Source organism: Podarcis erhardii (genome assembly GCF_964252035.2).
Source record: "Podarcis erhardii genome assembly, chromosome: 11".
Lineage (NCBI taxonomy): Eukaryota > Metazoa > Chordata > Lepidosauria > Squamata > Lacertidae > Podarcis > Podarcis erhardii.
Window position 1 is genome coordinate 17,191,383 of NC_138501.1, and position 24,574 is coordinate 17,215,956.

At 39.4% G+C, this 24,574-nt stretch overlaps 1 protein-coding gene across 1 annotated transcript in view; it reads right to left on the reverse strand.

The window, feature by feature from the left end:
* DMXL1 (Dmx like 1) overlaps positions 1-24,574 on the reverse strand; it is a 71,156-nt gene that overhangs the window by 12,003 nt on the left and 34,579 nt on the right. The window contains exons 20-34 of the mRNA XM_081880639.1: positions 24,383-24,552; positions 22,760-22,857; positions 20,625-20,790; positions 19,435-19,687; positions 17,565-18,643; positions 14,804-14,995; positions 14,315-14,391; positions 13,411-13,538; positions 11,973-12,221; positions 7,434-7,609; positions 6,314-6,447; positions 5,724-5,809; positions 3,565-3,766; positions 2,516-2,633; positions 1,952-2,014 (exon numbers count right to left, since the gene is read on the reverse strand). Of these exons, the coding sequence (XP_081736765.1) occupies positions 1,952-2,014; positions 2,516-2,633; positions 3,565-3,766; positions 5,724-5,809; positions 6,314-6,447; positions 7,434-7,609; positions 11,973-12,221; positions 13,411-13,538; positions 14,315-14,391; positions 14,804-14,995; positions 17,565-18,643; positions 19,435-19,687; positions 20,625-20,790; positions 22,760-22,857; positions 24,383-24,552 (3,191 nt within the window). The remainder of the gene's footprint in view (positions 1-1,951; positions 2,015-2,515; positions 2,634-3,564; positions 3,767-5,723; positions 5,810-6,313; positions 6,448-7,433; positions 7,610-11,972; positions 12,222-13,410; positions 13,539-14,314; positions 14,392-14,803; positions 14,996-17,564; positions 18,644-19,434; positions 19,688-20,624; positions 20,791-22,759; positions 22,858-24,382; positions 24,553-24,574) is intronic.

The following is a 24,574-nucleotide window of genomic DNA, read 5'->3' on the forward strand; positions in this document are numbered from 1 at the left end:
ACACATACCCCTTTTTAATCAGTAAGATTTCTATCTTTCTAGCTCACGCTGAAATACAAAAGCTAAAAATTAATCAGGAAGAGATCTGTGCTACTTGAAAGCATGTTACTTTCATTAGTTCTAGAGAGTCCAGTAAAAAAGGTAAATTGTTATAAAAAATTAAAACACATTTTAAAGGGTGTAACAACTTTGCATCCTATCTACCTTATAATCATTTATTGTCACATCACTGTTATATTTCATAGAATCATAGAATCATAGAGTTGGAAGACCACAAGGGCCATCGAGTCCAACCCCCTGCCAAGCAGGAAACACCATCAGAGCACTCCTGACATATGGTTGTCAAGCCTCTGCTTAAAGACCTCCAAAGAAGGAGACTCCACCACACTCCTTGGCAGCAAATTCCACTGTCAAACAGCTCTTACTGTCAGGAAGTTCTTCCTAATGTTTAGGTGGAATCTTCTTTCTTGTAGTTTGGAACCATTGCTCCGTGTCCGCTTCTCTGGAGCAGCAGAAAACAACCTTTCTCCCTCCTCTATGTGACATCCTTTTATATATTTGAACATGGCTATCATATCACCCCTTAACCTCCTCTTCTCCAGGCTAAACATGCCCAGCTCCCTTAGCCGTTCCTCATAAGGCATCATTTCCAGGCCTTTGACCATTTTGGTTGCCCTCCTCTGGACACGTTCCAGTTTGTCAGTGTCCTTCTTGAACTGTGGTGCCCAGAACTGGACACAGTACTCCAGGTGAGGTCTGACCAGAGCAGAATACAGTGGCACTATTACTTCCCTTGATCTAGATGCTATACTCCTATTGATGCAGCCCAGAATTGCATTGGCTTTTTTAGCTGCCGCGTCACACTGTTGGCTCATGTCAAGTTTGTGGTCAACCAAGACTCCTAGATCCTTTTCACTTGTACTGCTCTCAAGCCAGGTGTCACCCATCTTGTATTTGTGCCTCTCATTTTTTGCCCAAGTGCAATACTTTACATTTCTCCCTGTTAATCTGTCAAGGTCGTTTTGAAGTGTGATCCTGTCCTCTGGGGTGTTAGCCACCCCTCCCAGTTTGGTGTCATCTGCAAATTTGATCAGGATGCCCTTGAGTCCATCATCCAAGTCGTTGATAAAGATGTTGAATAAGACCGGGCCCAAGACAGAACCCTGTGGCACCCCACTAGTCACTCTTCTCCAGGATGAAGAGGAACCATTGATGAGCACCCTTTGGGTTCAGTCAGTCAGCCAGTTACAAATCCACTGAGTGGTAGCATAGTCAAGACCGCATTTTACCAGCTTCTTTACAAGAATATCATGGGGCACCTTGTCAAATGCCTTGCTGAAATCAAGGTATTTAATGCATAACCAGAAAACTAGAGAAAGAAAAGCAATTTCACATAAAGATGAACCATGTCTACCTATGAAATATTTAAAATTGACTCGGTATCTACCATTTAATAGCCCAGAACCAGTCACAAATAATGTGAAATTTGTCAAGAGCAGCAATAACCATATGAACAATTCTACAAGTCAGAAGGTTATAGAGTGAAATCTGCTGTTTTTGTATGTTAGGCCTCTGTTAACAAGCACAGAAATACCAGTATACACATTACTTATGCACTTGTCTGACACATAGAAGTATCTATGAAGGTTTTACAGGTTGCTGGTTGTAGCCTTCAAAGATAATTACAATTAAAGTCTGCATAGTTTATCACATACAAATAAAGCTAATCCACAAATGTGCAAGACTTGACACAGTTGACTCTGGGGGAAAAAAATCACATACAAAGGAGACCAGACAATTGCTGGGATTAGTCCACTCTGTATCTTCCCAATCAATACCAATGAACCACATAATGTGTTACACAGTTAAAACACACACACACACACAAACAAACATTTTGAATGTAGGCTATAGTTATCCCATATCACCATTTATTTTATTTCACATATACCTTATTGATTCCAGGCTCTTCCACTGAAGTACTTTTGATATGTTCATTTTGGTCTTCTAATGACTACACCAGAAAAGAATAAATCACATGACAAAAGACAAGATGAGACTAACATGCAACTATGAGGCAAGGCTAACAATTACATAGTAGTTTTATGAATATGCAACAACATTTAACTTAGTGGAACAAAATTGAGGAATGCTGCAATAAACGTCTTTGAAGTACATTCTCAGAAGTACATCAGAAAGAGTTCTATACCTTAGCTACTATGGTGAAGACTTAACTCTCAGTTCACAAAGGGAAACTGGACAAACTATAATAAATGTATTTATACCAAACAAATAATACTCTCATTATATTGTTCTCCAGCAAGTGAACTTTACTGCTTACACATTAAACATATGCAACCTTTGTATTTGAGGAATGTGGCGCCTTGGAAACTAGAACAAATGTGGATGGGGGTTGCGGGGGAGACCCTGTGAGTTCAAAAATTTGAGGAACGTTGGCTTAAGAAAAGCCAAGTTAATGTTATTAAATTTCTGTATAAAAACATACAATACATACCTCATTCAAGCACCTTTTCTTTGAAAATATGTTTCTGATGAAGGTTTCCTGGACCATTTCTTGTTTAACCAGGTATTGCCAAAGTCTCTTCACAGATAGTGCATTATTACTTTTAGACCTAAAAATGAAGAGAAACATGTTTTTAAGCATGCTGCAGTTTCAGAAGCTTTTCCTGTAAGCCCAGTTTAGTCCCACTACCCTTGTAAATCTGGCAGAGGAGAATCCAGATTTGCTCATTGCTCAGATCAATGCCAGGCAGGACGCAGGTGACCGCCAAAGAGAATCATTTTTTGCCAGCATAAAATTAATAATCATGTTAACCTATTCATATGGAGCCAAAGAACTAATCCCTCAGGTTTGTTTCGTTTCAAGGAAGCTAGGTTTGAAATTAAGATGACCCAGTCTGAGCAAGGAGTGCAGATGTCATCTGAAAAAGCAGCAGAGCGTCTTAGCAAATTTTGATGAAGCACAACCAAAGGTAACAGAAAGAAGAAAAAACGATAAGTAATAGTGTAAAAGATAAAATAAGAGAGAAGAAACTGGATAAATAAAAATAAGGTGGGTGAAGAAGCTCTCTTATTTCCATAAAAGTCCTTATGTTTCCTTGCACATTAAGGTGAGACTTCCTTCAGAAAACAGCAAAGGGTATTTCATTTGATTTACTTACTTGTTTGTATTTGTAGTGTTCGGTTTTGGAGAACTAGCGGAAAGGCACAACAATATGTAACTTAAAGCACCAGTTACAGTCCACTCAAACTCCCTGTTTATCTGCACGATTCATGTTTGCAAACTTGTGGTTGCTTTGCCTTTCCACTTTTAAATATACAAGTACATTAAAATACAATCTACACGCGCACACACACAAAATTAGTGAATTGTCCTTAAGTACTATCTGCAGAGGAAACTTGCTTTGAGGTAACACATCCACGCTATCCTGAGGTACACTTACAACACTAATTAGAATGTATTGCCGATATGGAAACGTGAATGACAACGGGTTTAAAGAGCATGAAAAGTACAAAAACGACAGAGCCACTGAGCACACTTACTTGAAGGGGGTGTTTGTTGGCTCTAGCAAGGCTTTGTGGCGAAGTAGTGCAGGGCCTGAAGAGGATGCATCTTGAGAAGTATGAACAGAAATGAAGTTTTCTGGCGGGCCGCCATGCATCTCAAGTCGCCTAAGAAGAACTTGCTCCCAGCGTTGAAGTATCTTTAGTACTGCATGACACAGTGGGGAACTAACTGGAAGCTCTAAAACAAGAATAAGTTTTTCCTTAACTGCAATATATTAAGGAACTTTACACTCTATTTTCTGCTACGGTACTGCTGTCACATCAATTGCAGATTTTACTCTAGGGATGGAGCTTGCACATTTTCCTGTCAAGATGCACACAAGTGAGGCAACCAGAAAGTAAAAACAAAATCAAATGGACACATAAATTTACATGCTAAATTTGGGCATGGGCATTTATATGTGCTAATGAACTGTAGGAGTAGCTATCAAAGCAAAGCTGAAGATGGCAAACTGGTTATGAAATGAGGAATAACAGTTCTTTAGCCCAACCCTAAAATCCTTTATATATGTTGTTCATGTATGTATAAATATTTTTAGGTACATTTGATCCTGCCTTTCCTCAAAAGAGCTCAAGATGACATACACACCTTTTTTTATCTTTGTGAAATAGATTGTGACTGGCCCAAGGTAAGCTAATAAACTTCATGAATAAATGTACATTTGTATCTTCCCAATCCTAGTACACCACACGGACACCCTGGCATTAAATGGAGCTTAGTTCCTTAAAATTATCCTTAATATGACTGAATCTGTTACCGTATTTTTCGCTCTATTGGACGCAGTTTTTCCCCTCCAAAAATTGAGGGGAAATGTGTGTGCGTCCTATGGAGCGAATGCAGGCTTCTGCCATAGCCGCGCGCAACCCCTCCGGCAGGGAGAGGCTGCACGGGGCTATGGCTTCTTTAGCCCTGCGCAGCGTCTCCCGGCAAGGAGAGGCTGCACGGGGCTAAAGGGGAAGCCAAAACAGCGAGTGGGATCCATCCCGCTCGCTGCCTTGCCTTCTTCCATAGCTGCGCGCAACCCCTCCGCAAGGAGAGGCTTCACGGGGCTAAAGGGGAACCCCTCCGGCAGGGAGAGGTTGTGTGCAGCCTGTACGTTGCTCTTTGGGGCGGGGGGGGGGGGAATATTTTTTTCCTTGATTTCCCCCCCTAAAAACTGGGTGCGCCCTATGGTCCGGTGCGCCCTATGGTGTGAAAAATACGGTAATTATTTTCAAGGTTTAACACAAAATAGACCCTTTTCACAGTTGCATAGATTCTAGCCTGTTAGCTGGCCGTATGTGCAGTATAAAAATATTACTGCTAGAACATGACTTGGTATGTAACTTAAATATATGCTCGTTCAACAGGAGCTCAGGTTTAGCCACACTTAATATTTTAGCTGGCTGTTGTACTGGAGGATGTAAAAAAACAGCCTCTCTCTTTAAGAAGCTCTGTAAAGGGCACCTTTTCTCGGCTTTAGCACTTGTGGCTCATGATGATATTCTTGCAAAACTTTTACCCTTAAAACTCCTCTCACTCAGTCCTTTTTGAATATTCACTCACAAAGTTCAAGAGGGATCATTACTTCAGCATCTGGACATTACATTAGCTTCTCATCAACATATTTCAAGAAGGAAAAAGAGAAGGCTAATTTTCTCAGTCCTTCAACAACGCCATCCCACAATGCCTTTCAGGAAAACAAGTTTGCCTATCACACCAACTAAAACTCAACTAGGCTTGTAACTCCAAGCAAGGACTGAAAAACAGTTGCAGTATTATGATAACAGATAGAATCAGATATGTATAGATGGAAAATAAGATATGGACATGCATGAATGAATAATAAATATAATAGAACCATGGAGAGGGTAGAGGGAAGTCAAGGGATTGGAGAAATCCCACACTGTGATATTGTATTGATGTTTATTTTATATTGTGTGTTATGAATAAAACCAATATTTTTTTTAAAAAAGTAACTGCAAGCAGGGATTTACACATATGTGTACACATATGTACACATTATTTTTTTCATAATCAAGAGTTGTATAAATTTTATTAAATAATAAAAATATGCACCAGTAAAATGGGTTAATTAAGGAATATGAGGGAATTCTATATAAACAAATCCAAAAACCCACTAAGACAGACTTACCTGAAAGATCATGCCCAGCCATAGGGTAGAAAGTCTTCAAGTTCTGGAGGACAAGCTGAACCATAGCCAACCGCATCAGAGACCAACTAAACAGAATACACAAACAAGTATACACGAGCTGTGAAAAGATAATACTGGTTTCCCTTTCCTTTTTATTATTAACTAAGGGGTGTTCCTCTGCTTGATCCATACACCAACTCCCTTCTCCCTGCCTCAGTTGTCTTCCCCCTAGTTTCCCTCCTCAGGACCACAGAATTTCCCCCGCCTCCTTCCATATTCCTCCCCAAAATTACAATGTCTTCTTCCTTCCTCAGCTCCCAAACCTGCAAAGGGTTGCAATATCACTCCACGTCCCCCCTCTCTCCCACCCACAATGTAATCTCCCCCACCTTCAGTCTTCCCTTCTTTCTCTTCCTCTCTCACTTGCCACAAAATCTGCAAGTTCCAGTTTGTGTACAGAAGCACTTTGGTGTGTGTAGGAGAGAACTTTAGATGGAAAGGTTACCTCTTCCCTAGATGCCTCCCATTTCATAGATGAAAACAAATGTAGAAACAGTAAAGGAAAACAAATGAATCAAATAATTTCATACCTATATGAATTTGAATTTGAATGTTCCTGACTCTTTAAGTCTGGTGAGAATTCATCATCACCTTCATCATCGCTGCTTTCCTGACTCTCCTCTGAGTCATATTCAATTCTAGTTTGCGATGATGGAAGAAATGGCTAAAAGGTAAATTGAAGTCTCAGTCGACGTAAACACAAAACAAAATACACTTGCTTCAAATACTTAGGGAGATCTGCTTATCATTTCAATTTCAGATTACTTTTAGTATGACTTGGCTTGAAAAGGGTAAAACCAATAAAGAAGAACTTATTCTTTTTATTTCTTTTAACCTTAGAAATACAGACAGGAAAAATGCCAGGTTCCCTCTTTCATTTATACTTACCTTATACTTTATACTTTCAATTTTCCGTCTATAATACGCTCCCTATTTTTGGGGACTCAGATTTAAGAAAATGGAAGGAGATGTATCCGTGTATAAGACACCCCCTAATTTTTGACATTATTTTTAGGGGAGAAAACCTAGTCTTATACACAGAAAAATACTATAATTCATATATTCTGCACAGCTTTCCTTTTATTTCTTGGCGCCATTTCCTTTTATAGTTGCCTCCTATGGTCAGTCCTTAAGCTACTTTACAAATTACCTGGCTTTTTACAAAAAAGATCAGCCCACAGCTATTCTGATGTGCTCATTTTCCCACCTGCTTAACCAATAATTTAAGGTTAAGATATTGCTGTTCGAGCAGGGTTTTTGGAATACAGTAATTCAAGTAACATGTCATATTAAAACACAATTTTAAACCAGAGGTGGAGAGCCTCCTGCTCACAGAACAAACTTGGCCTGCTAGCCCTGACCATTTGGTCCGCAAGACTGTTTTGGGGAAGCCATGTCCATCTGCCCTACATCTGATATCATACATTTCATCAGGTGTGGGATGGGTAAGGGCTTAAAAGATGCATTCAGTGGTGCCAATGAGGGTATCTGCTTGAAGAAGCAAGGGTTGATTGTACTTCTTCCTGAAAGTGGATTCTGCTTTTTGCCAAGAAAAACTACCTCACCAGCAAGGCCAGTATGTGACAGAGTGAGAATCACTTTGGCTTAAGGAAAATATTCCAAAAGTGAATAAAAATTAAAATAAAATACCTTTGCTATGAAGTAGTCCCAGATACTAAGTTCAGGAGGAATAAATTTCTCTTTGTAATTTGGGGCATCTTGTTCTATCGAGGGTAAAGTAGTCTGTGAACTCTCTTTTAGAGAGGATTTTGATGACATTCTTAAAAACTTCTGTTGCTTCTCACCATCATCTAGAGGAGAAGAGGCTGCAGAGAGAAAAATATGCATCTTTTTAGTAAAGTTTGGAAACCACTTACCAGATGTCTATCATCAAACTATTTAAGAATAAATGTTAAAAAAATCAATGTCTTAATTGCAACACCCAACCACCAAGCACAAGTCTAGTACGGTATTAGCAATTTCAAAAATCTCTGGCTTCTAAACCCTTAATCCTTTATCTACCCTCTCCCTTAACCCTACACTTCCAAAGAGGTGCAATTATACTGCGAAAATTCTTAGCAAATATTGTAACTTTCATTTCTGCATACCTGAGAAATCAAATCTCCAACTATCATATTACAATGCAGACTATGAATTTATATCCCCACAGAAGAGCAGCATGTGGTGCTGCTACAGTATTTGCTAATAGTAAATAAAATCCGCACTGGCATGCAGGTTTTAAGAGTACATAATCTATAAATGGAAGTGCACGATAACACAGAAATAATTCAGATTTATTTTTCCAGTATATAATGTCACAAAACATGCTCATAAAATTCTCTTTAAAAATGCAACTCACTTACCTTAAAGATAAAAACATATCTGTTATAATACAAAGTACTTTAAAGTTTTCTTAAACTTTGGTTTTTAGCTAGCACATCAAACATGCACATGCATTGCTTAATATGGTGCATTAGTTTTTGAGCTCAACGAAAATAACAAAGCTTTCTTATGTTTGAAATGAAGGCATAGGAAAATAAGCTTACAGAAAGTGTTACATGATACAGAACTTGAGAAATAATGGATCTTTTGAATTCTTGCTTCCACTCACCCCCATCTAAACAGTAACCACTGTGCGTAACTGCTTTCTTGATTTAAATTTTACTGTTTATGCCTGTAGCACTAGTAGGCTATTTGTTATGGAACTACAGACAAATGCCAAACTTATTACAGGAAATGAAGTCTCACTGACAAAGTTCCTTACTCTACAAAATAACTAAGGAAATTTATCTAAAACTGGTTTAGGATTGATATCTTAAATGGTCAGGCATATTCTTGTAGTACTTTTTCTTATACATGGCAGAGAAACAGAGAAGGAAGTTAATAAAACATGTATATAACAAGACTAACAAAAGAACATAAATAAGTGACAATATAAATAAGCGACAAATTGAATCTAAACATCACTGGATAATTTAGATTGTTCTATTGTAAAAAAACTGACAAGTCTTATGTTAATAGTCTATTTAAATGTATAATATGAATTAGGCAAAAATTCCAAAATGCCCTTTTCTTATTAGCCACCCCCGACTGTATCATGTTTTACACAAGCAGCAAGATTTGAGCATTCCTTAGCTTGCATTGGAAAACTGCAACCATCAGCACAGCCAGTTTGCATTCCATTTGCTATCTAAAGTCCCAAATTGCTTGAAATAACTTTAGGGAGGTTGCTCCCACGGAACTACTTTGGCATGGCACTTTTCTGTTTTAGTTTACTATTCTTTTGTATTGTCAAAACAACTGAGCACCCTAAATGAAGAGGAATATGGGCTTCTAGTTATTTCTTAAAGGTTGACAATTTGCACTGTACAATATCCTTACAGCATTCAGGACTACTCAGCAGGTTGTTATAATAAAAGAAGAAGAAGTGTCACATCTATATATTAAATACTTAAATATCTGAATTTAGCCGAAGGACAACCAGCAGAATCCAAAATGGGTTGGAATAATAAACACCTGTTTTGTCTACCCCTGCTTCCAGTTCACAGTGCAACACCCATTTATTAGTATCTATATCCACTAAATCATCATCACTTTAGACATTTCAGGAATACAGATCTATTTATGGAAGACTGCCAATCATTCACTGTGGAAGATTTCTCTTTCAGAAGTACTGTTATTAAAATATTTAGTCCAACAAGTTAAAAAATAAGAATTTATTTTCAACCTAGATGAAAATGCTAACAAATCAAAAGGAAAGGAGAATTCTGATTATGGTGTGTGTGTGTGTGTGTGTGTGTGTGTGTGTATTTTGTTGTACTCCATCCTGGAATCAGAATTGGATGGAAGGTGGTACATAAATTCTTCAAATAAATGTGTGTGCACATATTGGGCTGGATCTTTGGGGTTTACTCCCCCACCCCCCATGTCTCTGTCATCTTGGCCTCCTCCAATTAGGCTCCTCAGTGTGAGGCCATCCCAATTCACAAATACAAAAAGAGTAACTTTTTACAAGTATTAGACCTGTGACATTTTGGAAGACATGTGAACACAAACTTGCTTTATACCAAATCAGAGTACAGTGGTACCTTGGTTTAAGTACAGCTGAGTTTATGAACAACTTGGATTAAGAACGCTGCAAACCCAGAAGTAGGTGTTTTGGTTTGTGAACTTTGCCTTGGAAGCAGAACATGTCCCGCTTCCTGTTGAGTGTGCTCCATTTGTAAATTGAGTCCCCCGCTGCTATGGGAAAGCACGCCTTGCTTGAAGAGCGCTTTGGTTTAAGAACGAACTTCCAGAACAGATTAAGTTCATAAACCAAGGTACCACTGTAATTGCTCCATCTAGTTTACATGTGCCCCGACATTCAATGGCTTTCCAGTAATGGGCAGCCATTTCTGGATCTTTCTTCCTCTGAAGCTTCTGACAGTGATTCCAGCCTTCAAACACTAGTCCCACCTGAAATCTTCTTACAAGCATGGGAGGAACACAATTTTATCCCTGGAAATTCCACTGTAATCCAGAGTTAAGTACAGACACTGACCAAATCTATTTCCTCTTTTCTAAAGTGAGCTGTCCAATGAAAAGCAGTTAATCCTAAAATATGTGCTTGCATGCAAGTTCTAATGAAGTCGGTTTTGCTTACTTCCAAGTACATTGACAGATGACAAGAGCTATAAATTTTACCCTAAAGCCACAAAGGAATCCATTATCAGAATCCTTCAGAATCTAAGTGTTGACATTACTCATATCTAATCTGCATACCACACAAGTTTACTGTAGGTTATAGATAATAGAAGGGACTATGAGGATCATCTCTACAGGAATCTTTCATCCAGTGTGGAGCTCACACCCATGAACCTGTGATGAAGTCTCATGCTCTACCAACTGAGCCATGAACTATTCCTCAGGATCATTTGTTTGGTGTAATTAAAAATTATCTATAATGGATTATATGTGGACATTTGAATACAAAGCAGCATTTTGCTGTGGTCAAATAAGCAGGATATGTGAATGATGATGTTTAAATAAACTCTTCTCTGCCAAGGCCATTTTGTGTCGCCTATGCCAATCACAAATCAAATTATAAATCAGCCAAAATGAAATGTTAAGCAGGTCACATTACCAGAGGATCTGTAGACACCAAGTTTTACACTTATATTATTTGCTGCCCTACAACAATCTTTGATGGTGACTGGATTCATTTTTGCTATGAACTAAAGGCGGCTTTTATATGCTAAATTAACAGTTAGAAATCCACAGCCATATGCATAGTCATGTGACACAAAACAAGCAGTCTTCATGAGCAAAAAAATGTATTGGAAATATTTCTGGTAATTGCAAGCCATGTTCTTCCTTCAATAATGAAGTTATTTAAAACTGATTTAGAAGGGATTGTTCCAAATGTATGAATGACCAATGTGGTGGTTTGTTGTTGTTTTTTTTTAATTTTCAACTCCAATTCACATAGTTAACATGATATAAATAAAACACAATAAAAACCTGAGGTCACGACTTACAAACAGAAATTTTTCTTTGTATCTTTATTCCTACATATGCAAGATCACATATCAGCACTGGATTTAAAAGCCTAAGACTGAAGCTAGTATCTTGCCTGCAGGTTTGGTAGGACTATGAGTACTGATGGCAGTTAGAGATTTGGTAAACCCCACACATTCCATGGAGAATACTACTACCTGGTGTGGGCTAGGCATAGGGAAGTGCCTACCTGCCAAAAAGAGAAAACATAGGCTGCTCTTAGAGTAAAGGAATATGGCTACATCAAACAAAAATAAATTATTTTTTCACGAATCATTTAAATATCATGACAATATTTTTTTAAACTGGCATTTAATAGGCTGCACAGAAAATTAGTTTTAGACTATCAAATACTGGAACACCTAGAACTGTTTGATTAATTTCACATGTAAGGTATGAAATGGCTATTTCAGTTACATTAGAAGTGTTTACAGCACAAACCAATGTACGTTTACTTTAGAACCAAGCTCAGCTACTTCCATGTAAGAACTACATAGGATTGCAGCCTTAATGCAGTTATTTACTTAATTTAACTATAGCAGATATGAGGAAAGACAGTGCCAGACAGCCTAACCAGTTTATGCAGCAGGAACAGGAAGGAACAGAGTTCACAAAAGTTTTATATGTAAAGAAAACAAAGAGCGAACTAACCCATCTTTGATGTTTGTTGAACCTGCCCTTTCTTCGGAATCTTTGCTCCTCCACCAAAAACAGCAAACCACATTTTGTCATTAAGAGGATGGGCCACAATTCTGTACAGCTCATTGCTGGAATGGGTGGCGAGACCATGGATGAAGAGGCTAAGGTAGACTGCTGTCAAAATTTCACAGAGCAAAACTGTGATCCCAGATTGCGCTTCTTCTCCGGTATGATTTAATAACTGGATTAAAGCCATTATACCTAGAAAGAGAATAAGCATTCCCTAGTTTTTAAACACACACAAAAACACAAAACAATTCTCCCCAGAGACAATACTAAACTTACTGTGAGCTATTTAGGGTGTTTATTCATTATTTGTGCAGTAATTGCTGCAACCCACCCAAACCATGGTGCAAAAATGTAGTTTTTTCGACTGAAACTACATCAATGCATCCTCAGGAATAGGCCTGTTCCCCAGAATGTACTTAACAGAATCAGAGTTTTGGGGTGTTCTTGGAAGCTCAGTTACCCTCAGTGGCCAGCTGTGACTTTTACCAGCTCCCACTGGTACATCAACTATGGCAGTTTTTAGATAGGGCTAGTCTGGCCATGGCAATTCATGCCATAGTACCACCTCAAGGCTCGATTCATGCAATGCACCCTTGGGCCTGCTGTGGAGGCTCCAGTTAATGCACCTGACCATAAGGCGCACCTACTTTTTTGGGGGGGGATTCAAGGGGAAAAAATGCGGCTCTTGGGGGCTTTTGCAGGTGGTGGGGGAAGTGAGAGAGCCTTGCTCTGTCCCTTCCCCCACCTCCCGCAAAAGCCAGGGATAGCCACGCGAAGCCTCCCCAGGGCAGCGGGATGAAGGCTCCCCGCTGCTCTGCGGAGGCTTCGCGGACTACCCCAGAGCTACTTGACCCAAAGAGCAAATCTAAGGGGAAATGTCTGTGCGTCTTATGGAGCAAATGTGTGGTCCCCGGGGCTGGTGGGGGGGGGAAGCACGGCTTTCCCCCACCGCCAGCCCCACAAGCTTGGGGAGCAGCCTTTCCGCTGCTCCCTGACCTGCTCTTTGGGGAAAGCCACCGCGCACAGCCTTCCCGCTGCTCCCAGAGCTTGTCGGGGCTGGCGAGGGAAGCCCGCCCCCCCCCCACCCCAGGGACCACACATTTGCTCCATAAGACGCACAGACATTTCCCCTTAGATTTTAAGAGGAAAAAAGTGTGTCTTATGGAGCGAAAAATACGGTATGTTTTTCTTTCAGTAGGCATTTCAACTGAAGTCCAATTTTGTAGTTTTAACTGATTTTTACCCTTTCTGGTTTTTTGGAAGACCTTTCAGAGACAATTGTAGTTATGCAGTATACATTGTTTAAATAAACCAAAAAAAGAACAGCACTGATTATTGTCAAGAAAGCTAGATAAGACAAATAAAATAAAATCATTACTACCTGGCCACTGAGATGGTGCAGTATTGGGAGTTACTGTTTCATCTAAGCTTGCTGTCCTTAAGGAATGCCGGTGAGAAAGCAGCAGTGTTTGGTAAACCGTTCCAGTGAATTGGTTTGCTTGTAACGAGCTATTAAAAAAGAAAAGTTAAAATTAAATTAAATTAAGCCACTATTTCTATTAATAATGACACTTCTTTTATTCTTTTGGAGCAGGCATAGGCAAACTTGGGACTACAACTCCCATGATCCCTAGCTAACAGGACCAGTGGTCAGGGATGATGGGAATTGAAGTCCCAAAACATCTGGAGGGCCGAGTTTACCTATGCCTGTTTTAGAGTGTCTTTCAACCTACAAACCCGGTTCTTATAATGCTAAACTATAGTTTGTTTAGCTTAAGTCTAACTTCCTTTTCCACCAAACTCAACCAGAATCGCTACCATGGTTTGAGGTAAGCAAACCAGGATCATACACCATGGTTTGAAGTTGGTTTGTGAATCTTATTTTACACTGTAGTTTGTAGTTATGCACAAACTTTGTGTGCTGGTTTAATCAAAGATTGTTATCCCACTCTACCCCTACTCCCCACCTGGTTACAGAGTCACAAACAAAGAATATAAAAGGGTGGAATCTGGGGTCTGTCACTTACATCTCCAGAAGGTATTAATAGTAAAAAGTACCGAATGATTATCTTACCATGAGTAGCTATAGTTCTGTTAAATAAGAGGTGTAATTAAGTTTGTCCATATACATCTAATACTTCAAAAGACCACAGAACATCATAACCCTTTATCATAGAATACACACAGATGCAGAAGCTTATATACCTTAAGTAGGACTGCAAATAGGGAATTATTTCTCTCACTGAGCATCAAAGCTCACATTCATTTCTTTTAAAGATCATTACCTGTAGCTGTGACCACCACAGAGAGACTGGTATATGCAAGCTGACAGAGATGCAGCTAACGTATGCATCACATGGATCTGGAAGAAAGTTTTAGAGGACACATTACACATCAGACAAGAATTGTTGTTTATGTAATGTTGGAACCTCTCGTTTCCAGAAACAAATGATCAAGTCAAACACAGTATGTCACACGACATAATGTGCCAGCATCTATTTAAAAATGAACAAAACACACTCGCACCAATGTGGTCTTAATTAAAGTAATTCCAAGGGCAGACTTTTGTGCCAGGGAATACATGTGCGTAGATATAAATGGGTGAAATGCAACGTAGCATTTAGTGCAGTATGCGTAAATAGAAGAAAGTTCTGTTGTGCAAGTGGACCCTGTTTCGCTTGTGCGGCAACTTAGTCGAATCCCGCCATATTTTCAATTGTTAAAAAAAGACTTGTTCAAAGACAAAAAAGAAAGTTACTTGTACTCATACTTGCCTTATTATTTTGTACATCTGGACTGGGAGGCGCATGAAGGTTTACTATAGCATGTAGTATGTCATGAGTCAGGTTACTAAGATGCAGCAAAGGATTGGCCACCACGGTTTTGGCACTTGCAGTACAGGCAAACAGAAGCGGTATTGAACTCTGCTCAGATACGGTATTAGTAGGCAAATGAAGCAACAGTTCCTTGGGGGGTGGGGAGAATAATAGAAAGCATATTTTAATAGCTGAATTCCTGTAAATACTAGCATAGGTTATTAACAGTGATTGCTTCCTTCTTACGGAATTCCTGCTGATGATACATATACACACTTGAAGTGATAACGTTAATGGTTTGCCTCTTCCCTCTCAAAAAATTACTCAAAGCTAAACAGGAATCCAGTATGTTATTATATAAGCTGGTGACCAGCCTGGCAAATTACTTGCCCTCTTGAATAAGCAATGTTTCTAAAGTGGCCTTGTGATTGGGCAGGGACCATAAGGTTTCTGAATTGGCCCGGCTAATTTATGATCCATGTCCGATCAGCAAAACTTTCACCTGCTGCATCCCGAAGTTTTGATTTAAGCCCCAGCTCCAACAAATGACTGAGACCTGAGATTGGAGGGCTCTCTCTAGATCTGGTTGCAGGAAACTCTGCCTCAAGCTGGCCCCTATTAAGTTTTAGGCATTGCAACACCAGTAATTGTGTTAAGCTAAATTGCCAGTTTGTGTCCACACACAGCAATGAATGTTGCATGAAGCATGTTTCTCTTGTGAAATTCTGTGCCACGTGGTGATGTATACAGAGGGAGGTGCAGGAGTGAGTGGCAGTTTCAGAACCATTTTCTCTCTCATATAAGAGCACTTTTGCCAATGGTTACCTGCCCAGAGTATTTTGGGAGTAGATTCACTGTTGCCTCTTTTTGGTGGCTTATCTCCCTTTACCATTTAATGTCCTTCAATTATGCAATTTTGATGTGACTGCCTTAGCTTCTCCCTTGTTGTATTTTTTATCTTTTTGCTAAGGTAGTCCTCCATGTCACTCTTTAAGATTACAATTCATCTATCTGAGAGTAAGTCCAACTGAAATCAGTGGGTCTGACTTGTGAGTAGACATGTAGAGGATTGAACTGTCAACTTCAGAGTAGTTTTTTGAGGAAGGGGAATGAGAGATGGGAGGTGAAACTGACATTCCAAGCCTTATTTTCCTCAAAGGAGGAATTTGAAAGGGTAGAATGAGAACAGAGCCTTTAGAAATCACAGGATCCCCCCCATAGAATCTGTGATTTTTATAGTTCAGTCAATACGCATGGATATAATGCATATGTGATATAATGGTACTTCCGACAGCATGCTTTATTAACCAGAGGGGTGTGCTTTTGCACAAAACTGAAGTTATTCCTGCTTTGCTGCTGTGCAGATCTGTATCGAAAAATGTTGCCCCCCCCAAAAAAAAATTTAATTAATTAATGGCTGACCATCTAGTATTGCAGATGGAAGTAGAGCAGAGGACAAATTTGTGCTCTTGGAGCTACTCAATGCATACACAACAGTGGGAAGGTGAAGATGCAGCAGAAAGATTGCCAAACTAGTTCAGCAACCTGAAGGCACTAGTCCCAGTAAAGTTAGAATAAACTGTTGCTTGTATTTGTCTACTTTGTAAACAAAGTGACAGTGCAATAAACAGAAAAAGCATGTCTGAAATGAGAAAATGAGTTGATTATTGTGGCATGTGGCATGGAGGTCAGCCTCCTGTTGCAACAATGGGAAATGTCACATGACACACAAGCTCACTTATAATTCAGCAAGCTTCAACATGACAAACTGCTCCTGTCTTTATCCTAAAAAGGGTGAGGCATCTCCAGCCCACAGGCCAATCTTTGCCTGTCAGAGGGTCCCATTTTGCTTGCTGGCCATTTCCCTCAAATCATGCTCACCCACCCAGCAGCTAACACCACCAGATAAACAGATACATTCTACTTCTGTTCAGCAAGGAACAGGATTGTACAGCCAAGACAAGATTTTAATCTCCACTTATTAGCTGATAAGCAGGGATTAGAGTGCTTCTCAAAAATGCTTCTTAAAGCAGTTCATGTACTTCTGGAATTAGATGGGCACCAGTGGCAGTAGTGGGGAGAAAAGAAGTTTCCCCTCCCCTCTCCCCAGTTACCACCCACCTGGACAAGTGTGTGAGCTGCTTCAAACAGCCCTTTTGTGATGTAATGTCAGGCACCCCTCATGTTCCCGTGTCAGCTGCAACAGGAGGGGACTGCCTTAAAGTGCTTCCCAAAAGGACAGTCTTATGCAGCTGCCCCCTTCACTTCAAGGAGAAGTGGTTGAGTGCTTCAAAAAGCGCTTTTGGAAAGGGCTTTAATAGAGTCCCCCAGGGGGGCTTTCTTAAAGCCTGTGCAAGTCTCCCCATACCCCCCTGCTAATCTTCTGAGATTGGGAATTTAAAATGGGAAGGGGGAGACATGCAAGTAATACATCTGGCAGGTGGATCAAATGTGGCTTGCAAAGCCAATCCTGAGAAGGTTCTGCCTCCCCTGTCCTTAAAGAGCTATGAGGATAATAGATATGATAGTTAAATACTTATGTGTAGATGCAAAACTATTTAGACATGTGTTATTTGAAGAAATTATAGAGATGTCTTTATATACTGAACCAGAAATACATTAATGGGCACTATAATTATATTTTGCCAATAATATGCTTTTCCTCTTAACTATTCATATTTTAATACTACATCTATACTACAAGGAGAAAACTCCATACCTGCTGAGATTCTTGAAGCAGTAAAATCAGTTCCATACGTACAGATGCCAAGCCTCCACCATGAGATCCATGAAGGATACAGTAACTTAGAAACATTCGCAAAAGTGATTGATATTTTACAAGCCACTGTCTTCTCTGAAGGTATTCTCTCTGCGGTGTATTTTGCTGTGTGTCTGATAGTTCTTCGGTCATTTCATTTGATGAAGGTTCATCCGTTACTGGGCTAATTCCTGGCTGAAGATCTTCTGTTTCAACACTATAGTCACAGGTTTTCTGAAGAGCTACCACTTCTCTTTCAAGCCAGTGATACAGCTGGTATCTTAATTTTCCACCATCTACTTCATAGCCGGTAGATAATGTACGAAGCTCCACTGTAAGGATCTTCAAGCATGCCCTAAATTTCAGCTGTGCAGAAATGATGTCTTCTGATGAAGTGAAAACCTCATTTTCGGCACCTGAACTGCAGGTTTCTGTGTAGCTAGAACTAACTTCATTTGGTTTCTCACTCACTTCCTTCTGCAAAGGTTTCATTACAATACAATCTTCACTTTCATCATCTTTGTCACTGTCCCACTTTAGCTCAAAAGGCTCATCCTGGAAAACTGTGCTCGGTTGACTCCAGTCGAATGAAAGAGCAGAATTTGAATGTTTACCTGATGACCCATCTGAAGATGATTCCAGACCATTGACAATAGGTTGTGACCAGTCAATGCTGAAAGGTTTGTTATCCTTTGATTCCAGTGGTCCTGGAGAAGAGGGTGAGCAGCCTTTACTAGTGTCCATTAAGCTAGACGTTCTTCCTAAAGGCTTTGACTTTTTTACCACTTTGGGCATCTTCGATAACACTTCCAAAGCCAGCATGGGACAGCCAGTTTTTAAGTGTGCATATGCAGTTGTAAAAAACAATCTTCTTTCCCTTAAATTGATTTCATCTGCCAGTCCATTTTCTCCTGTTACACAAATCCGTGTGGAAGATAAATCAGAAGACCCAAAATGGCGTCTCAACAAGAGAGGATGAGTCCTTAGGTAATTATAAAAATTGAACACTGAAGGGTTACATCTTGACACATTGCCTTCATCTGTAAAGACATTGCATCAGAGATTATTGTTAATGATTTATTTATTTCATAAAAAACCCAACCATTTCCAGTTCTAATACAATAAATCCCCTGGAACTACAATTGTATGTAATATTATCCCACCACTATGTTTATAATGTGCAGTAGGACTCCCCAAGAGGTTTATATTCAAAACAAGTAAGAAAATTATATTTGTATCTGCCTTATAAAAAGAATCACATCATGAATTCATTTAGCTCAGTATTGTCTCCATTTCAAACAATAAACAATTGGTTTATCATTATGTGTAAGAACGTTGGATTCATGCACTTTGTACTCATGTACTCTAGCTCTCTTCTCATATCCTCCAGTGTGAACAGACATGTATTTCTGAAAAATTATTGTTTCTACAGAAGAATCTCATGTCGAACAGAAAAAGTAAATAGCAGATGTCTACAGATATTCTTCAAATGATATGATCATATCAAAGTGAAGGTTTTCAAATACATAGTAACATACCTGAGAATCAGCACTGTAATGATCACTCAAAGCTCCCATTTTGTAACTAGAATGAGACTGTGACAGATTTTCTTTCTGACCCTGCCCACTTAGCCCTTTGTTGAGAGATTCATTTCTTATGTAGCTAAATGTTCGTTCACTGTTGTGACCAATGTCCATCTGGACTACCAGTCTGAACCAGAATAGCAATTCTTTGCTGTCTTTTACTGATATAAACTCAAAAGGTATTTTCTTCAGATGATAGATTCTTTATATGTTTCCTAATGAAGAATATATAAAGTGTCCCAGCTTACCTTCCTCATCCAAAATGGGTTGGCTTATAAGAGTATCAAGAGCATGGCTATAATCCTCCAAAATCCAGTAAGCCATACTCCGAAGAAAAGGATCCGCATGTGTGCTTGATGGACTCTCTTTAGTATGATGTCTGCTTCCCAGAATTCTCTTCTGTAGAACTGATTTGTAAGTCCCAGATACTTCAAACTCTGGCTCATAAAGTCTTGCTATTATAAGAGCCAATTGAATATCATTTAGTTTCTCTAGGCAGACCTTTTTGAAACAAACATAGGATTACTTTTTAAAATTGTTTCTGTCAATTTGTATCTCCACTGGGTTTTGTTTTAAGAAACTTAATATGTAAATGGAAAACAAATGTTGGATTACAGCTCATTATTTGGACAGCTTTCTAAACAATCTACCTGCTGATATTTTGCAGTAATGTCAGAAAAGTATTCAGCCTAATACCCAACAAGTTAATTAAAAGCAAAGCTGGCTTATGAAGCTTTTCCCCCCATTAAATACTGTTCTTACCTACAGCATCCGTTTTCAATTAACTGCAGTTTATTGTTTTGTCTGAATTTGGAACTGCAATTAGTTGAATTATGGCTTATCTCCAAAAGCCAGAATCAGAAACCAGAGCCTTAAATTGGCTTGTTCACACAACTATGAAATGACCAATTGCAGTTTGTTGAAAATCGAAGGGGATGCTTTTAATTTTCTTACTCTTGGAAGAGTGAGGAATGCCCACTAAATCTAAATATAATCAATATTTATTATGAATGTACATTGATTACTAGAGAACAGTAAATACAAAGTGTCAAGAGTCAAAGAAAAAGACAATCCTAGACCCATTACCTTAACGCCAGTAGTAGCTAAATCCTTGAAATAGGTTATTTTTTAAGCAGTACAATGTCACTAACTTGAAAACATGAATATCAATATGCACATTCTGAACTGAGTAGAACACTGGGTTAAAGAGAAAAACCATAAGTGTGTTGGAGATGATGTCACAGTCCCTTCTCTGATTCCAAGTACAGAGGCATTTGAAATCTTTAACCATAGTAAGCCAAGCCAATGACATTTTTCTTTTAAGAATTCAAGCCTAATATTTTTCCTGTAACAGCACATTACATAATTATGGTAATAGTTATAGCCCCTGTTCTAAATATTGATCACTAGTCACAAAAGGTAGTTTCATCCTACTTACCTCAACGGCATCTTTTAGGTGACCAGCCAACAAGAAAAACGCTGCAGAATGTTCAAAGCGTTGTTTGCCTAGCAGTGAAAAAGCATTCTTCAATGCAGCTTTACGCCACCTGTCTTCCGTAAAATTGTGTCCAAAGAACTGCGTCATCTTAGTGTCGTTTAGAGATCTGAAAATGCAAATATTTAATACACATGATTAAATCAGAATATATTCTAATAAGTAAGTTCAGGAGCATTCGGGGGGGGGGGGGAATACTGGTAAGCATATTATCCAAATATCACAGGGTAGTCCCTACTCAAAGTTCAAACAGCAATTCAACTTGCTTCTGAAAATTTCTGTACATGAGGAAAAGAAAGGACCATTGGGCTTATCTGCAAGTTATTTCTATGTGCATGCAAATATGTTTTCTCGTGGGTCTCAAGCTCACCTAAAGGATGAAGACAGGAACACTGTTTTGCTCCAAAATACCTAATACACAGCGCGGGTGGCGCTGTGGGTTAAACCACAGAGCCTAGGACTTGCCGATCAGAAGGTCGGCGGTTCGAATCCCCGCGACAGGGTGAGCTCCCGTTGTTCAGTCCCAGCTCCTGCCAACCTAGCAGTTCGAAAGCACCTCAAAGTGCAAGTAGATAAATAGGTAACGCTCCGGCGGGAAGGTAAACGGCATTTCCGTGCGCTGCTCTGGTTCGCCAGAAGCGGCTTAGTCATGCTGGCCATGTGACTTGGAAGCTGTACGCTGGCTCCCTTGGCCAATAAAGCAAGATGAGCGCTGCAACCCCAGAGTTGGCCACAACTGGACCTAATGGTCAGGGGTAACTTTACCTTTACCTAAGTTTCTGTATTTTACTCAGTCTGAAACTATCATCAGATCATTCAAGAGAAGCAGATGCTGAGTGTACTCTCTGTCGGGTCTTCTGTGGCTCAAGCTGGTATATTGCAGAGTGTGCACTTAGTTTTCAACATGTGCTTGTCTGTTACTTTGTACCATTAGTCTTTGTCTATCATTCCTGTTTTTGTTTCTGAGTTGCGACTGTGGTCTATGTGTTTCTCCTCAGTGTGAGTCTTTCTAGTCCCCTCCTGGCCCTGGTGTGATCTAACTCAGTTTATCAGTACAGTGGTACCTCGGGTTAAGTACTTAATTCGTTCCGGAGGTCTGTACTTAACCTGAAACTGTTCTTAACCTGAAGCACCACTTTAGCTAATGGGGCCTCCTGCTGCCGCTGCGCTGCCGGAGCCCAATTTCTGTTCTTATCCTGAAGCAAAGTTCTTAACCTGAAGCATTATTTCTAGGTTACCGGTGTGTGTAACCTGAAGCGTGTGTAACCTGAAGCGTATGTAATCCGAGGTACCACTGTACTGTATTTTAAGTAATCCCCATTTTTTTAAAGAGTCAATTTTTCTGAGTTGCTGTTGTTTAAAAAAGAGCCATTTATATTCTCACATTTTGTCTGTCTCTCCTCTATTTTTATGGTAGTCCTAGCCCTAAGTGTTTTGTTGTTGTTGTTTTAAACTTGCTCCAGGCTTTGGTCCTTTAGTAGTGATGAACAAGATGTACAATTCAGAGCTAACAGCTAGAACCCCAACAGCTTTCTTGGTAATAGATGAAAAAGAGTAACAGAGCTGCACGTCATTTGCATGCAAAATCCTCAAATGACTTCTCTCTGTAGTTACACAAAGAGATGTTGAACAACATGGGAGACAGAACAGATTCCTGAAGTAGACTGTGTATCAATGGCAAAGGTGCTAAAAGGAATCTAACACCTCCAGTATGACTGGTCAAAACTTATCCAACATACCAGGGTCCAGAAAGGGCTTGTTAAATAAAGGTCCTATGCCGCCAACTTAAGGTTAGATAGAACTACACCCCCCTGAATGTCTTTGTAAGTGGGACTAGAAAACATACTTCATGTTTGGGGCCATAATATTTAAAGTTCTATTTCAGGCACATGAGTTTTTTTGAGTCCCGCTTGCAAGCTGGCATTTGTAATGCTATTGGCAGAACAGGTGTGCTATGACATCAATAATGAACAGCTACTGGAAATCACAGAAGCTTCAAAAACTGATAGTAAAAAAACTACAAGTAACCAAGTTAATTATCCACATGTATTGAATTAAATCCAGTTATAAATCTGTACCTGTATAATCCCCAAATCACAGCCTTCTTTTTCATTGCAAGGTAAAAAATGGCCGCATCTAAAGGGTCATTGTTTCTTTGAAAGGCTGCTTTAGCGACCTGTAAAGATAATGGTGTACCTAAGCATTACAGATTTCATACATTTCTATCTAGATGACTGCAAGCAATATAGAACAATAATATCTGAGTCAAGGAAAAAACATTTATGTCAGTGCTGCTCATTGTTATAAGTCTTCTTCTTATTCTCTGGCAATCACTCATAGCCATGAACACGGTCTTAACAGCGAGTCTGTAAGTGACTGTGGAGGCCAATTTTGGATCCACACGTCCTTCCACAGTGGGGACAAAGGTTTCCGGGCGGGAGTTGATCATGGTGAGGGTTTGCCAAATGTGCCCTCCTCATAGCACATTTCTCCCTTTCATCCTGAGTTTGAGCACATTACAGAGTGCACCATAACCATCAGCAAAATAAACTTCTGCTTGTTGTAAATGGCTCAAGGCCAGGCGACTCTAAAAACAATGGTTTTAATAATCTTCATCTTATATTTAGATTAAACTTTAAGGACACTGGTGGTTTTTTAAGGGACATAGTATGAGCTGAATGACTTATTGAAATGAATTAAAATAAATTCCTACAATGACATCTTGCAACAACAAAAAAGCAACCTGAAAACATGTGGTACAATGCATATGATAAATGAGAATTAATGGTTTGTAGCCAACACTGTCCATGTGTGAACAGAATGGAATTCAGTTTGTGCAATGGGACTTCACCTTCCACCCCTCCCCTCATGCATCCTCAAAATCCAGGAAGAGAGATCAGGAACAGGCTTAGATGTTCATACCTGGCACCCCACTCCCTTCACTGTATGGAATGATTGAACTAGGAAAATCAGTGTTTGCTTGACTACGGAATCTCCCTTCACATTACAAGAAGAAACCCTTTTTTAAAAAGGGAGAAGTTAAACTCAGGGCCTTCTCCTGGTCTTTCACTTGCAGGATGTGAACATACATGTGTGGCCTTCCAAATACAACCATTACACAATGAAGTTCCATAAATTTAAATTCAGTGTCAAACGCAGGCAGAGATCTTTGAAAATGTGGTCTGAGCTTAAAATACAATTGAAAAGATCTTTTCTTCCGCTGCAGTCCCAGCTTTAAATTAAGCAGGGGCTTCAAAAAAAGAAAGAATGAATCGGAGAGAACTTATGAGTGTGCTTACAATTGAATCACCTTTAAAGGTGAATCATATGATGCCCGGTGATAGAAAGGTGAGTGGCCCTGTCCACCTGTTGAAAATCATGGATCTAGCTGGCTGGCTGGATCCAGTTCCTCGCCCCTGATTTAGCAGAAAAGGATGAATGTGAAAGATCCTTTCCATTGGCTACATGCCACCTTCTCCTCTCAGACTATCAATGACTGCAGGACTAAGCTTCCTTTCCCTTTGTCTAAATTGGTTCATTTGTTTTTTATATTTCTTTTCTTATCTACTTATCGTTTTCCTATTAAAAAGGTACAATATAAAGAAAGTACATATTTTAGTTTTAGTTACCCATGCTGAAAATACTGTTTTTCCTTAAGAACATTCCAAAATCATAAAACAACATGCTATCAAAGTATTTACCTTCTCAATGCATCTCCGTAAGCTATGGGTATTTCGAACCCACCATCCTACACCCATAGCTCTGAGCTCTGACCATGTTGGATCACCTTTTTGCATTGCAGGAAGCATGTTTAGCAGTTCTTCTCCTGCTACTGAATGAAACGCCCAGGCAAAATGACTAGAAGATAAGCCTAAATTGTTCAAAGAGATTAC